Raw genomic sequence first — 14,643 nt, forward strand, 5'->3', positions numbered from 1 at the left:
TTAGCATCTCAACCGATTTGAATCGTCACATATTTGAATCGATTTTCAACCGGCTCGCGGTTAATCGTTACATCCCTATCATAAGCTATTTCATAACTAGAGCCTATGAAAGCACCAGTAATCGAAATAATATACTTTCAAACATACTGATAAACTAACATGTTAAATATAAAAATATTTAAAACAGCTATTTCATATATATTCGGATACAACAGTCATACATCGCTATTAGGACCGCAAGTCCTGTGACAAGTTTGCCGCATCAGTCTAAAAGATCTGCAGTCAACGGTGAAAATCAAAAGTAGATTTATTTTAAAGACCAACAGTTTAACACTAAATACTGGACATAAACGAACAAGTTAAATATAAACGTATTTAAAACAGGTAAGTTCATATATTTGGAGTAAAGTTAAATTGAACAGATACATCAGTCATACAGCGCTCTGGACCGCGCGCCCCATGACGAACCCGACGCACCGCCACAGAAACAAGAATGAGATGCGTTCTAACATAACTGTGGCATTAAACTCAATTAGTGAGGGCTCGGTTAAAATATTGCACATATATAGACCATTCAGATTACTTGTTAAAATGCAATGAAATACCTTATATCAGCAGACGATGCACATCTGTGTTTGTGGTTGGAGACTCCTTCACCGGCTCAGGCTCTAATCCTCATTTGCGAGTGTGAAATGCGATGCTGAAGTGAAATAACGATTTGATAATAATAGCCGAATTATAATAGGCCGCCTAATAATAATCATAATAATAATAATTTAATATATTTATAGGAGAATGTGCCTAATATCGTCTTGACTATTGACAAAGACATCTGCTATCGTCGATATCTGACTATCATTGATACACGATACTATCGTCTATCGGCACAACCCTAATCCGTACCATTGTAAACTTTAGAGTTTGATATTCCATCAAACTTTTGTTTCAAAAGAGTAAGATCATGTTTAAGTGAGCTTGTGTTTTTTAAATGAAAAATTATTATTATTATCATTATTATTATTTTTTATAAAATATTATAAATATATTATTCCTTCAATGCTTCACACTTTCAAACACTCCGGATGTAAAGATAAAAAATGTTGAGATGTTTATAATATGTGTATATGTACACGTGTATGTATGCTTGTTTATTTGCTTCCTGTATTATGTTTTACCTGTTTTCTTTTTGTAAGATAGCATAATTACCGCAATTGCATTCTCCAGGTATCTACCTGCTTTTTCCTTGTTTATCTGTCTGTATTGCTTGGTTTGCTTAATAAAAAAAGGTTGGAAAGTCAATAAAGACAACACTGACACCACCGGGTGAAAATATTGATCAGGTTCCAGAACAATGTTCCTCAGAAAACCTCCTTCCTTCAGGTCATTATGTTTGCGCTGACCTGACAAACTTGGTGCTCTAGTCTTCTGATCCAGCATAAAGGAAAAGAGGGTCCCCGGGAGAAGCATTAAGCTGTCCCACAGTGCTTTGCAGGAGTGGGTGTACTGTGTTGAGAGCCCCATTAGCACCTTCAGTGAACAGGTAAATTACAGTAGCCGGGGTTCTAACTGCTGTGTAAGGTGTCAAAAGTAGGCCTGAATGAATGGCACCGGGCAATTTCCCATAATCCCAAATGCATCATTATTCAGACCAGCCTGTCAGATTGATGGGCACAGGACTAGAGGCCAATTGAAAGCCCACTCAGCACAGGTAAAAGGACATATCTGAAAGATTTGGTTGTGATTTTTCTAATAACAAACTCAAAGCTACAGTACTGTTCAAATGTTTTGGAAAGAAAATAATACTTCTATTTAGCAAGGATGCATTAAACTAATCAAAAGTGACAGTAAATTAATTTATAATATTACAAAATATTTAAAATAAATGTTTTTCTTTTGAACTTTACATTCATAGAAGAATCATTAAAAAAAATTGTATCATAATTTGCGCAAAAATATCAAGCAGCACAACTGTTTTCAACAATAATAATAAGAAATGTTTCTTGAGCATCAAATCAGCATATTAGAATGATTTCTGAAGGATCATGTGATACTGAAGACTGAGTAATGATGCTGAAAATTCAGCTTTGCCATCACAGGAATAAATTACATTTTACTTATACAACATTGCTGTTTTTATTGCATGTTTGCATAAGAGACTTCTTTTAAAAACATGAAGAAAAAAAAATCTTACCAACCTCTAAATTTTGAATGGTAGTGTATTTGACATAAAGGTTCTGTGCATTTTAACACAAACTCATGTCCTTACTTGTGGGTGAATAACATTTTAATAACCTTTGTAACCTTGAATTGGGAATTTCTGCAAACTACAACTCATTACAAAAACGTGGCAGAACTATTGTAAATGTAGGTATAAAAATACGAATACGATGAATGAAACATTTTTGTAGTTTATTTTATATAATATAATATTACATTTTGATCTATGTTTATTTAATATATTATAGTAATTAGTATATTTTATTATTTATAATATAAGCCTTTATTGAATTGCATTTAGGCTGCCTCTGAAAAGCTACTAAAAAGTCTGTAAACAGACCTTTGAAATGATCTAATCATTTGGCACTAGAATTGCATTCTTTTCCAGATATTTCTTTAAAGGAACTAAAAGAATCATTTAGTGGCTGTTAAGAACTGAAATGGGAATTGTTAAATTCATGACTATTCCTATCCCTGTTGTTGACATGTGGTTAATTGCATGTGGTAATTTAGCAAGTTCCCTCTTTGCATTGCTGTTTGTATTCATCAGATTGTCTGTTGGCCTGTAATACAGCACTAGTATTTTCAACTGGAGAGCCATTTACTGGAAAGGAGGAAGAGACTGAGTGAAATGGGAGACAGCTGTGCAATTGTTGTTGCTGAGTGCTAATGTTGGATCCTCATTATTGTGAATGAACAGGATCTGTCCTTCTTTTTATATGGGCCCATTGTTTGAGGAATCATTGTTCGGTGGTTCCTCTGTGCACGTACATAGTGTAATTATTCTGGGGGTATTTATGGCCAGATAGTTTTGTTTTGTGCTGGATCTAAAAATAGGCCTCGTCCTGCACCACATGGCTTCTGCTGTGATGTGCTGAGTGCTTTCAGATAAACAGGTGAGCTTGTGCTATCATTCCCTAGCACAACACTTCACCAACACTCTGGGGTGTAATGGAGGTTTTTGTTTTATACAGCTGTATTTACTTATAACATTCAAAGTGAAAGATAATAACACCAACAATTTTAGTCTCATCTGCCTCAGAATCTTCAAGGTGCGTTTTGGCAAAGCTCAATCGTGACTGCGAGTGGCCTTTCTTGAGGATTGGCTTTTTTCTTCCCTCTCATACAAGCCACGTTTGTGGAAAATGTGTGATATTGTTGTCACATGCACACAGTGACCACTCTTTGTCATAAATTCCTGCAACTGCTTCAGAGTTGCTTTAGGCCTCTTTCATCCAGTTTTTTTGTATCCAACTCCTGACTTGTGCCTGTCTACAACTTTATTCCAGAGATCTTTTGACAGTGCCTTGCCAGTTGATTGTTTGTTCAGTTGCACTACCAAGGACTGAAATGCTCCAGGAAAGCTCTTCATGCTGAGCTAATCAAAATGAGCACAGCTGATCACAGTTGAAAGTCAAATGGCTTTGTGTGCCATTGAGAAGGTGATTAGCTTCACCTGATTGAGTTTACAAATCATTTTTAGGAGGGGGATGGGGTGATCCTTTTTCTAACTCACAGTGCATTCCAAACGGGATATATCACCCTCCGAAGGGCACTTCAGAGTGCAAACAATCATGGCCGCCATATTGAAGGGTCGTTCCAAACCGAAGTGCTCAAAACTGGCCACTTCAAAGGGCCCTTCGGAATGAAGGATTTCGAAGGGTACAACTAACTGATGGACACTTCGGGCTCCCATGATCCTTTGCGCAGATTCTTTGCATGATGATGGCTCCTCCGTGTGGGCATGTGATGATGACGCAGAAGGGCACTTCAAGAAACAGTTGTTTGGTCCCCTACACCCTTCAACCCTTCGTGAAGGGATTAGGGCATAGGGATGAGCCCTTCCGAATGGAACGCAGGGTCAGTGATTCAGTTTTTTATGTTTTAAATTTCTTTTCTGACATGTTGGTGTTATATCTTTCACTTGGATGTTATAAATACATAAAAACAAAAACTGTGTCCATCTTCATTTCAGGCTGCAAAGCAACAAAATGTGATTATCTTAAAGGGGGGTGGGGATTCTTTTCTATACCCTCTGTAATTGCATGCATTTTTCTGATTTTTACGTTTAAATTAGCTTTCTATAATCCAATGCTGAAAGTTAATCTTTCAAACCAATAATAATTTAATAACACACTGTGTATATTTTGAAATAGTTGAAAATTACAGTTATCCATTTGCCATATTTTACATTTTTATATTGAGATTCCTAAAGTCACTTTTAGTATTTTAAACAACTGATTTAAGTTTTTAGTGTTTTATTTATAATTTATTTAGACAAAATACTATATAATTTGAATATTGGGCGTATTTTTTGTTAATATGGACTTGGTGATGAAACTCAATGTGCAGTTTGAAGTTATATTGATCATAAAGGAATAGATGTTTAATGGCCTTTCAAATCAGGATGTTCTTGCCATAATCCATATTAGTTGAGAGCAGCCCCAGTGTACAGAGGTGCTGGTGCAGCTGCTGTAAGCCTGGCCTAAGCCCAGCAGAGCAGCTGTGCTAGACTCCCATCAGGACACGGCCGTGCAGGTCAGTCTGTTCAGTATGGCCATTCACACCGCACACACAGTTCTCCCTCAGCTGTCTCACAGTGAAGCTCCTGCACACAAAGACACACACAGAAAGCACGCAGGACAAACATATGCAGCCACGCGACGTGCCCGACGCTGCTCAACTTCAGTCAGAAGTGTTTGAGCAATGTTTGTGAATGTACTGGAACATAGCTTGACATTGTAATCTGTTGATATGTCGTTCTGTCTGTCTGTCTACTTGAATTGGCTCAATGACTGATGGTAATTGGTAATTAAGACATTGTGTGGCATTTTAGTGTTGGTTGGTGGTGGTCTTGTCAATAGCTGGCCTCTGTAGTCTAAAAATGAAGACTCCAATCTTTTTTCTTTTATTATGTTCACACAAGCCTTTTATTTTCATGTCATCGTCTGTTGAGGTCTTGCTGATGTCTTTTAAGAGATTATTTCCCTGAGTGTCCCATCTTAATACATTTTACATGTTGCTCTGAAACTCATGGGAACGTTTAATGTGGCACAGGCATTTAGTACTAGTTTCCACACCTCCATGCTTTTCCAGCGACTCCCAAGTGGATGTTGGGTAGGCAGCACACATGGTGTAGAAACATCTGCTCGTTTCTACCCCCTTCTAAAACCAGCGGGCCCCCCACACGCCTTCCCTCACAAGACATCCAATAAAACCACCCTTAGAACGCCACTCTTCCCATATCTCACACAAGCACATGTGGACATTTCTTACTTAGGGCAGTTGGCATGGAGGCCCACAATCAAGTCGGACTGGCATTCCGGCTGCGGGGTCGGAAACTCTTGAGTTCCGCACCGGAGACTAAAAATATTCGAACAAGAGGAGCATTTCAGGTTTTCAACTCATTGTTTTAGTGTGAATTAAACCCGTAATCTGAGGATTAGGGGCTAGAGTGGTTTCCCATTAGCTCTTACACTGGAACTGGGATCATGTACTGGGAGCTGTGGATCAGTCAGCTGACTAAGACTGGGAAGCACTGCATGCTGGTCAGGAATAAAGGTAGGGCTGTATGTATCCGTGTGTGTATGTGTCTGTGTGTGGCAAAGTCAGGTTTGCCACACAGGCCTTGACTGTCTCAGCTGCACATTCTTGCAGGTTTATTGAGTTGTGTAAGACCAGGCAGAAGACCTGTCTTTGTTTTGTCTAGGCCCTGTTGTGTTTTTTTTTTATTCATAATGATTGTTTCAAGTTTAATTTAGGGACATTCTTGGAACCGTGTATTACATTTTGAACTCATATTATATTTTTTATGGTTATTGATTCACTTTTTTGTTTGTTTTTTTTGTTTAAAGGGATGTCCAAAACTACATTTCAAAACTCAACTAGTTGACGGGTTGCTCATACAACTAATTTACTAATCCCTCCTAACTGTGGTAGCTCTGCCCAGTTAGCATTAATACATTCAATTATAATGTTGTGATTTTTAGCATATACACTACCATTCAAAAATTTGGGGTCAGTATGATTTGTAATGTAAGGAAATCTCTTGTGCTCATCAAGGCTGGATTTATTTGATCAACGTGTATTGTGAAATATTATAATGTAAAATAGCTTTTTTCTACTTGAATATATATTAAATATAGAATTTATTATATTGATTCTATATTTTCAGCAGCCATAACTCCGGTCTTCAGTGTCACATGATCCTTAAGAAATTATTCTAATATACTGTTTTTGTACTCAAGAAACATTGCTTGTTATTTTCAGTATTGAAAGTGGTTGTGATGCTTGGAAACCGTGATAGATTTTCTTATATAGAAATAGAAAGTTTAAAAGAAAAGCATTTATATGAAATTGAAATAGAACTTAGTGTAACATTTATTGTTTTTTGTTTTAATTTAAATATTAGTGCATCTAGTTGTTTGTTAAACGACATTGTGACCCATCTATTGTAGTTAGAGATGAACCGATCGACCGGCCAGGGACCAGAATTAGCCAATTTTCCACATGATCAGCCTGGACTGGTGACTGACCGTCAGTCTGCTGATTCCGAGCCGGTCCGTTTTGACATCACACCTACGCTCTCATCCGCATGCAAACAAAGTTCGCAATTTGTAATACGTGTAGGACCAAAGTAATAAACCGTGGGGGAACCACAGGGCTCGATTAATGCTTGTCTGGAACAAGTAGATCTTTTAAAGGTAAGCAAGAGAGAATATTATTTGCCTGATTGGACAAGATGCCCGATTAAAATGCCAATAATAAAAATAACCAGGGAAGCACTGAAACTCGGCCACCAAAAATTTTCGTGTTATGATGGACTTTTTGTTGCTGTTGATTTTGATGATGAATAATTTGGCTGTTGCTCTTTCATGCATTCAGCATTTGAAGAACGTATGTTAATACCATGTTATTCTTTAAAGGGGTCCTATTATGCTTTTTCAACTTTAGTTAGTCTGTAATGTTGCTGTTTGAGCATAAAAAAGATCTGCAAAGTTACAAAGCTCAAAGTCCACTTCAAAAGGAGGTATTTTATTTAACAGAAATCACTTTTCAAAAACTACAACGAACGACTCGTTTGGACTACAACGCATATTTTCCGGGATTTGTGATATCACAAATACCGATGAATGAGATGAGACCTCGTTGAGCTACACTAGAGAAGGCAACAAGTGTTATCACTATGTTGGAGACACGTTAGCTTTCCCAAGGCAGACGAGCTTAGAGTGGTTACAATCATCCGGGTTTAAATCGCGGTCAATTTGCCTTGGGATGTGAATGTGTTAATCATCCATCAAATTTCAGCCCCTCTTCCATGGTAACACCACAGTAGTTTTGTAAAGGTAAACCTAATGTAGCCTAATCTTAGAGGAAGAATTAGCTTCATAATGATCAGTAAAGAGAGTTTCTGATGCCTTTTCCCTTGTAACTCGGCTGACGTTTTGTCCTGCCACACTTTTTCCCTAAGGAAAGGGGCAGCTGCCCAGACATGCTTAGTGTGTGTGTTTGTGGCTGGTTGACAGCTGTAGAGGAAGACCAGCAGACGCAGGCATGCTCAAGGCGTGGGGACTCTCCCACCCCATTTTTCCAACCTCAAAGCCATTTCATGCTCCTCCTCTCCTTAAGAACTTGCTTAAGAAGTTCTAGCGCTGCTAGATTATGCCATTGAGGACTCTGCTGTCCAGCAGCAGTTTTGAGGAGGAGAGGGTCAGACTGACCAATCTGTCCAACCCACAGGATGTGGACCACTATTGCTTCGCAGGTAGACAGCGCTGTAACGGTGCCCTGAGTTTTTGTGGAGGATTTCAAGTCGAGGGATGTGTATTTGTTTGTTTTTTTGTGTGTGGTCAATTTGGAAGCTGCTATTTTGTCAAATGGTTTGGTCTTGGGGTGTTTCCAGCAAATGGAAATTCTTAGGAATTTTTCTAATTCATTTTTAAAAAAGCAACAATTAGATCAATACTTAATGTTAACACAGCGTACTGTGAATATATGAATGTAGTTGCAATGTATAGTGAAATATGTACATTTTCTACTTATATTAGTATTAAAGGGGTCATATGATGCTGTTTTAAAGATCATTATTTTGTGTATTTGGTGTAACAGAATATGTTGACATGCTTTAATGTTCAAAAAACACATTATTTTTCAAATACTGTACATTATTGTAGGTCCTCTATGCCCCGCCTCTCTCAAACGCTTCGTTTTCTACAGAGTCTTAAATTTGATAAAGAATATCTCTTTGGTTTTGAGACTTTAGTCTTTGCAACTTCAGGGATCTTATCTATTCACGAACAGCTTGTAACATTCCAAAGAGAAAGGAAAACTTGAAATCGCATCATATGACCCCTTTAATAAAATATTATTAAATTTCAGTCTGCTGCATTTATTGCATTTGTATAGAATTAACTTTTTCAGTTTCATTTATTATATTTATTTATTATATTATAATATTTTAAATAATAATAATAGTTGTTAGTAATATAATTATGTATGTTTAAAAAATACAAATACATTTTCTCCAATAATTCTTTATTATATGGATTATAAAATATTTCAAATATTTCAAAATTATTGACTGCATTATTGAAAAATTGTTAATTTATTAATGGAATTGAGTTCATTGAATGTCAATTGATCATTAACATCCCTAGCATCTAGAACAGCTTTGTTTTTGGTTTTTTAAATAATGATTTATTGCTGTTTTGTGTAGCCTTCGTAATGTTGTTTGCACAAATGATTTGTAAAAAGAGATCATTGTTGTTAAGTGAGGTATGATGTAAGGAGCAAAGTGATTTCATTTTGTTTTCACTTTGTGTCAGATGGTTGCAGTTTCTTCTCTTCTCCCTCCCCACCTTGACGTTAACATGTTCGTCAACTCCTGAAACCCCTCCCCTCTTACATTGACTCATTTTGCCCTTCCCAGAAGCCTTGTCTCATTTGGGATGTCATATGCTCCATCAACAAGCGCTTATGTTTTCTGTTACTCATATATCATGTTATTTATCTCTCTTTCTTCCTGACAGAGGCCCTGCACAGGCCGTTTGGATTGGACTCAACGTCACTGACGGAGGCGGTGCGCTGGAGCTCGAAAGAGAATCTGCTAGGTGCTGCGGAGAGTGACCCCAACCTCTTTGTTGCGCTTTATGACTTTGTTGCCAGTGGCGACAACACGCTGAGCATCACGAAAGGTATGATTGTCGAAAGGAGATGAGTGGTTTCATTGAACACTTTAACAGTTTGATCTCCACCTCTGTACACAGATGACAGACCACATTGCATTGATAATGTAAACTCAAATGTAACCCAAGACCAATTTTAATACCTGGAATAAACAAAGCCGGAGAATGTTTTCACAGCTGTTATTGATAACTTCCTCTCTCTTTATAACAAGGACACCATGCCATTACATGTTAAAAAGGGGCCCCATTTTTAATTTGGTAATTGGTTGCGTCATTGTGTTTGACTGCACATAGTGTACACACAGATTCAACACTCTGGAGAGGCTTTGGAGCTTTCTTTTTTCCAACAGCTTGATGGAGCCCAGCTTAATGGAACAGAACACAGGGCTCTTGAGATTGTTTTCACAAGTGCTTTTTGGAGGCATATCTTGTAAAAAATAATAATACTATTTTTAACTTCCATTGCGTCTTAAAAATGTGATGGAGTTCATGGAGTGTGATGCAGCTGCCAAAAATGTCCGTCTGACTGACACATGTATTTGCAGAAATTAAAAAAACAGCACAGTACCTCGAATACTCGGATGATATATTTGAATGTTATGATTGACTTTTCTTCCTCCACTCTCAGGTGCCTTCAGGATTTGTGCAGATCTCAGAACTCTTATTTATATACTAGCTTCTTCTCAGTCTGAGTTTATGGGATTGAAAACATTACCTAATGGACAAGTTCAAACTGATCTTGTTTAAGAACTAATACTGTAGGACAGGGGTGCCCAAACTCGGTCCTGGAGGGCCGGTGTCCTGCAGAGTTTAGCTCCAACTTGCCTCAACACACCTGACTAGAAGTTTCTATGCCTAGTAAGAGCTTGATTAGCTGGTTCAGGTGTGTTTAATTGGGGTTGGAGCTAAACTCTGCAGGACACCTTTGTTTGGACAGCCCTGCTGTAGGATCTATAAAGTTACTGACAAATGTGCACTTTCCTTCTGAAAGAACTGATGTGTTTTTATGGCTGAACGATGGACTTGTTGTGGCTTGCATTTCTAATCTCTCATTCCATTCCATTCAAGTGAGATGCATTGGTATGAATAACAAGGGTTTACATTGTCGAATCATTAGTAAAACCTTATGCACAAAAATGTGAGAAAAAAAATTGAATAGCAACTGATTGCTGTGTACAATGTACTGTTCTTTTTTGCATTTCAGGAGAGAAGCTGCGAGTGTTGGGGTACAACCAGAATGGCGAGTGGAGTGAAGTCCGTTCGAAGAACGGCCAGGGTTGGGTACCCAGTAACTACATCACCCCCGTGAACAGTCTGGAAAAGCACAGCTGGTATCATGGGCCTGTGTCCCGCAGCGCCGCTGAGTACCTGCTCAGCAGCCTGATCAACGGCAGCTTCCTAGTGAGGGAGAGTGAGAGCAGCCCTGGCCAGCTCTCCATCTCACTTCGCTATGAGGGACGGGTCTATCATTACCGGATCAACACCGCCTCCGACGGAAAGGTTGGGCTGAAGACAACGGCTGCTTTCACTTTACTTTGAAAGTAAAGCTCCCTTTCCTTTGATTTTAAAGTTGGTCTCCTCATCTGTCTCAGGTCTATGTAACAGCTGAAAGTCGTTTCAGCACATTAGCTGAGCTGGTTCATCATCATTCCACAGTGGCCGATGGTCTGGTAACCACATTACACTATCCCGCTCCAAAATGCAACAAGCCAACCGTCTATGGTGTCTCCCCCATCCACGACAAGTGGGAGATGGAGCGCACCGACATCACTATGAAGCACAAGTTAGGCGGAGGCCAGTACGGAGAGGTGTACGTCGGAGTTTGGAAAAAGTACAACCTCACTGTAGCTGTAAAAACACTAAAGGTTCGTGTTTTTGTGCGTATGCTCCTGTTTTAATATTTTCCCCCTATTTCATTGGTTTTTATTGCATTGAACTGTTTATGTGGCGTTGTGTGCCACCAAGTGGCTGGTCATTATATTGCACTTAAGGATTTCTGTTTTTGTAGTTGCTTTGCTAGTTCTGTTATGTATTTATATTTCATATTCCATGCATATTGTATTACTTTATTTCAAAGGAGGACACCATGGAGGTTGAGGAGTTTCTGAAGGAAGCTGCAGTCATGAAGGAGGTGAAACATCCCAATTTGGTACAATTACTGGGTAAGTGTACTAGGATTTTTAACTCGTTGACGCTAGTTGACAAGTTGCCTGTACAACTAGCCAAAACTCCAAATTTGTAGCTATATGTGCTTTAACTGGTTTCGGTTCAATTGACAAAATTGACAAAAAAAACTATGCACTACTCTCATTACTCCACTGTAGAAATACAGGGTTTCTTTCACATAATAAGCAACAATTATTTGTTTTTACCAAATTATGTTCTTAGATTTGTCCCAAATTGGTCATTTGTTTTGATGCCCCTTCCTAGGTGTGTGTACACTGGAGCCTCCATTCTACATAGTGACCGAGTACATGCCCCACGGGAACCTGCTGGACTACCTGCGTGAGTGTGACAGGGAGCAGGTGAATGCTGTGGTGCTGCTCTACATGGCCACTCAGATCTCCTCTGCCATGGAGTATCTGGAGAAGAAGAACTTCATCCACAGGTGAGCATAGCTCTTCAGACATCAATAGACTTCGAGTTCCCATTGGTTACATAGTTCTAACTGTCTTATATCACATTGAGAGATCTCACTACATCGTCTTAATTTCTTTCTCAGGGACTTGGCAGCTCGTAATTGTCTGGTTGGAGAGAATCACGTGGTCAAGGTGGCTGATTTCGGGCTGAGCCGGCTGATGACAGGCGACACCTACACCGCTCATGCGGGGGCCAAATTCCCCATCAAATGGACAGCACCAGAGAGTCTGGCCTATAATACCTTCTCCATCAAATCAGATGTGTGGGGTCAGTTACTAATTTAATTTTGTCATAAGGATTGTGTTGGAAGTTCTGATACTCTATAAAGAGTTATGTGTCACAGACTGAAATGATTGATTTGCTTATATAAATAAGTGACTCACTTATTTCTCCAATTTTCCAGCATTTGGAGTTTTGCTTTGGGAGATTGCGACGTATGGCATGTCTCCATACCCAGGAATCGACCTGTCTCAGGTGTACGATCTACTGGAGAAGGGCTACCGCATGGAGCAGCCCGAGGGCTGTCCTCCTAAAGTCTACGAGCTCATGAGAGCCTGTGAGCATGAACAGAGACTTTGATAACATTTTATAGCTTTCACTTAATAACTTTTCATAGTTAACTAAAACATGTCAAGTGTCATTCATATGTGTTCATATGCTTGTAACATAACCTTTTGAAAGTTTTACTGTCACTTGTGATCAATTCAATGTATCATTGATCAGTAGAAGTTAACTATAAAAAAAAAATCTTACACAACCCCAAAATTTTAAACCATATTGTAGCTTTTGGTCATTAGGTAAAGCCATATTTTGTTTGTGTTGGTAGGTTGGCAGTGGAGTCCACTGGATAGACCCTCATTTGCTGAGACTCATCAGGCCTTTGAGACCATGTTCCACGACTCAAGCATTTCAGAAGGTATTGCTGCATCATATGTTTTGAATGACAGAGGAAGCTGTAAACCAAGCGGACTTTTCATGCAGATCTAATATGCTTAATTATTAAGCACAGAAAACTTAATGCACAATAAAAGTCTTAAACGTGCTTAAAGGGAAATAATATAACATGGGTATAAAGGAATACATAACATAGGTGCAGTTTGTATTGCATTTAATATAGAAAATACATTTATTGTAATTTACCATAGAAAATTGACTGAATATAAAAATTAATATTTAATGAAGATTTGACCCACAGTACTTACATGTAATGTTAACATGCACCTTCTTTCTGCTAACTCTTCTCCAGAGGTAGCCGAAGAGCTGTGTAAAACCGCATCTGGTGGGCAAGGTGGACTTGCGCACACCTTTGGCCACGATATGCCGCTCTTGCCCTCAAAGTCTCGTGGGCAGAAGAAACACTCTGAGAACAAAGAGAATATGGAGGAGGCAGGACCCCACGGCCCTGCAGGTATACAGGCCCAACTCCGGCTCAGTCGGCTCAGACAGAAGCTCAAGAGAATGGGAGTGGTGTTCATTATCGATTAACAGCGCTACATAATATATAACCCTACAAATATTTATACACAAATATAGTATGATTCAGAACATTCTGTGTGTTATATCCTATATATATATATATATATATATATATATATATATATATCTTCCTTTTATTCTCATTCATTTTAAATGTTCAAAATGTATCATGATCAGAAATCTTACATGTTCATAAACGTTCATAACAGATATTCCCTCTCATGTTTTGATTATCTTTCTGTAAATACATCTGATTTCATTCTATTTCTTCCATTTGCTGCATGTCACTAAACCCCAAGTATGCATATAAACACAACTGCATGTGTATTTATATTTTGATTAAAATTTGTTTAACCTTATTAAAGCATTTTTCATGTATTGTGCAATATTGTTTTTCTACTTAAACTATTTATATGCTATTTATTGAAATTACATAAAATTGATATAAAATAAACTTTTAGGGTGGGGATGTTTATGTTTATTCATTTTTTAGTTGAGATGCATCTTTTTTGTCATGTTATTAAACCTTTTAAGCATGCAAAAAGTTAAAAACTTTTATTTTTTGTATTCCTGCATCTGTATTTATTGTCCTGACAATCTTACTTTTCCCCACATATCAAGTGATACTCTCTATATAATGCAAATATCTAGACATCCTGTTTGCCACAGGACCTGTAAAAAAAAAAAAAAAAATGCAAAAGAAATAATCTTGGCCCACTCATACAACAATTCACCCTATAAATTAAAGAGATAGCCCTGACTCAGTGTCATGTACTTTAATGCTTAAATTATGACAGCAAGCAGTAGCAGTAGCTTATAGGGACACTACACGGTTTATTGCATAAAAGCATATTCCAGGCTAGTTCTTATAAATTACAGTCAGGGTTAGCAGCAGTGATATCTAATACCACAGCCTTCATTTACACCAGGATTCATCATGCTTTACTTTTATGTTTATTTTTGAGACATTTGCTTGAGACACAGCTATTGGTAACAATGTAATAAATTAATTATTCATTATATAGCCAAGCAATCAAAGTCTGACATGATATGCTATTTGTGCACTGAATAATGATGTAAGCAAGTGTTCCGTAGTGACAATCTGTCTATATATGAGAGCACTGAC

At 38.1% G+C, this 14,643-nt stretch overlaps 1 protein-coding gene across 1 annotated transcript in view; it reads left to right on the top strand.

Moving 5' to 3' along the window:
- LOC107699422 (Abelson tyrosine-protein kinase 2-like) overlaps nt 1-14,643 on the top strand; it is a 28,696-nt gene that overhangs the window by 9,283 nt on the left and 4,770 nt on the right. The window contains exons 2-10 of the mRNA XM_016500678.1: nt 9,246-9,410; nt 10,606-10,901; nt 10,994-11,266; nt 11,479-11,563; nt 11,832-12,009; nt 12,124-12,308; nt 12,445-12,597; nt 12,868-12,957; nt 13,288-13,449. Coding sequence (XP_016356164.1) covers nt 9,246-9,410; nt 10,606-10,901; nt 10,994-11,266; nt 11,479-11,563; nt 11,832-12,009; nt 12,124-12,308; nt 12,445-12,597; nt 12,868-12,957; nt 13,288-13,449 — 1,587 coding nt within the window. The remainder of the gene's footprint in view (nt 1-9,245; nt 9,411-10,605; nt 10,902-10,993; nt 11,267-11,478; nt 11,564-11,831; nt 12,010-12,123; nt 12,309-12,444; nt 12,598-12,867; nt 12,958-13,287; nt 13,450-14,643) is intronic.

The sequence above is a fragment of the Sinocyclocheilus anshuiensis genome, unplaced genomic scaffold (assembly GCF_001515605.1).
Source record: "Sinocyclocheilus anshuiensis isolate Anshui unplaced genomic scaffold, SAMN03320099.WGS_v1.1 scaffold477, whole genome shotgun sequence".
NCBI lineage: Eukaryota > Metazoa > Chordata > Actinopteri > Cypriniformes > Cyprinidae > Sinocyclocheilus > Sinocyclocheilus anshuiensis.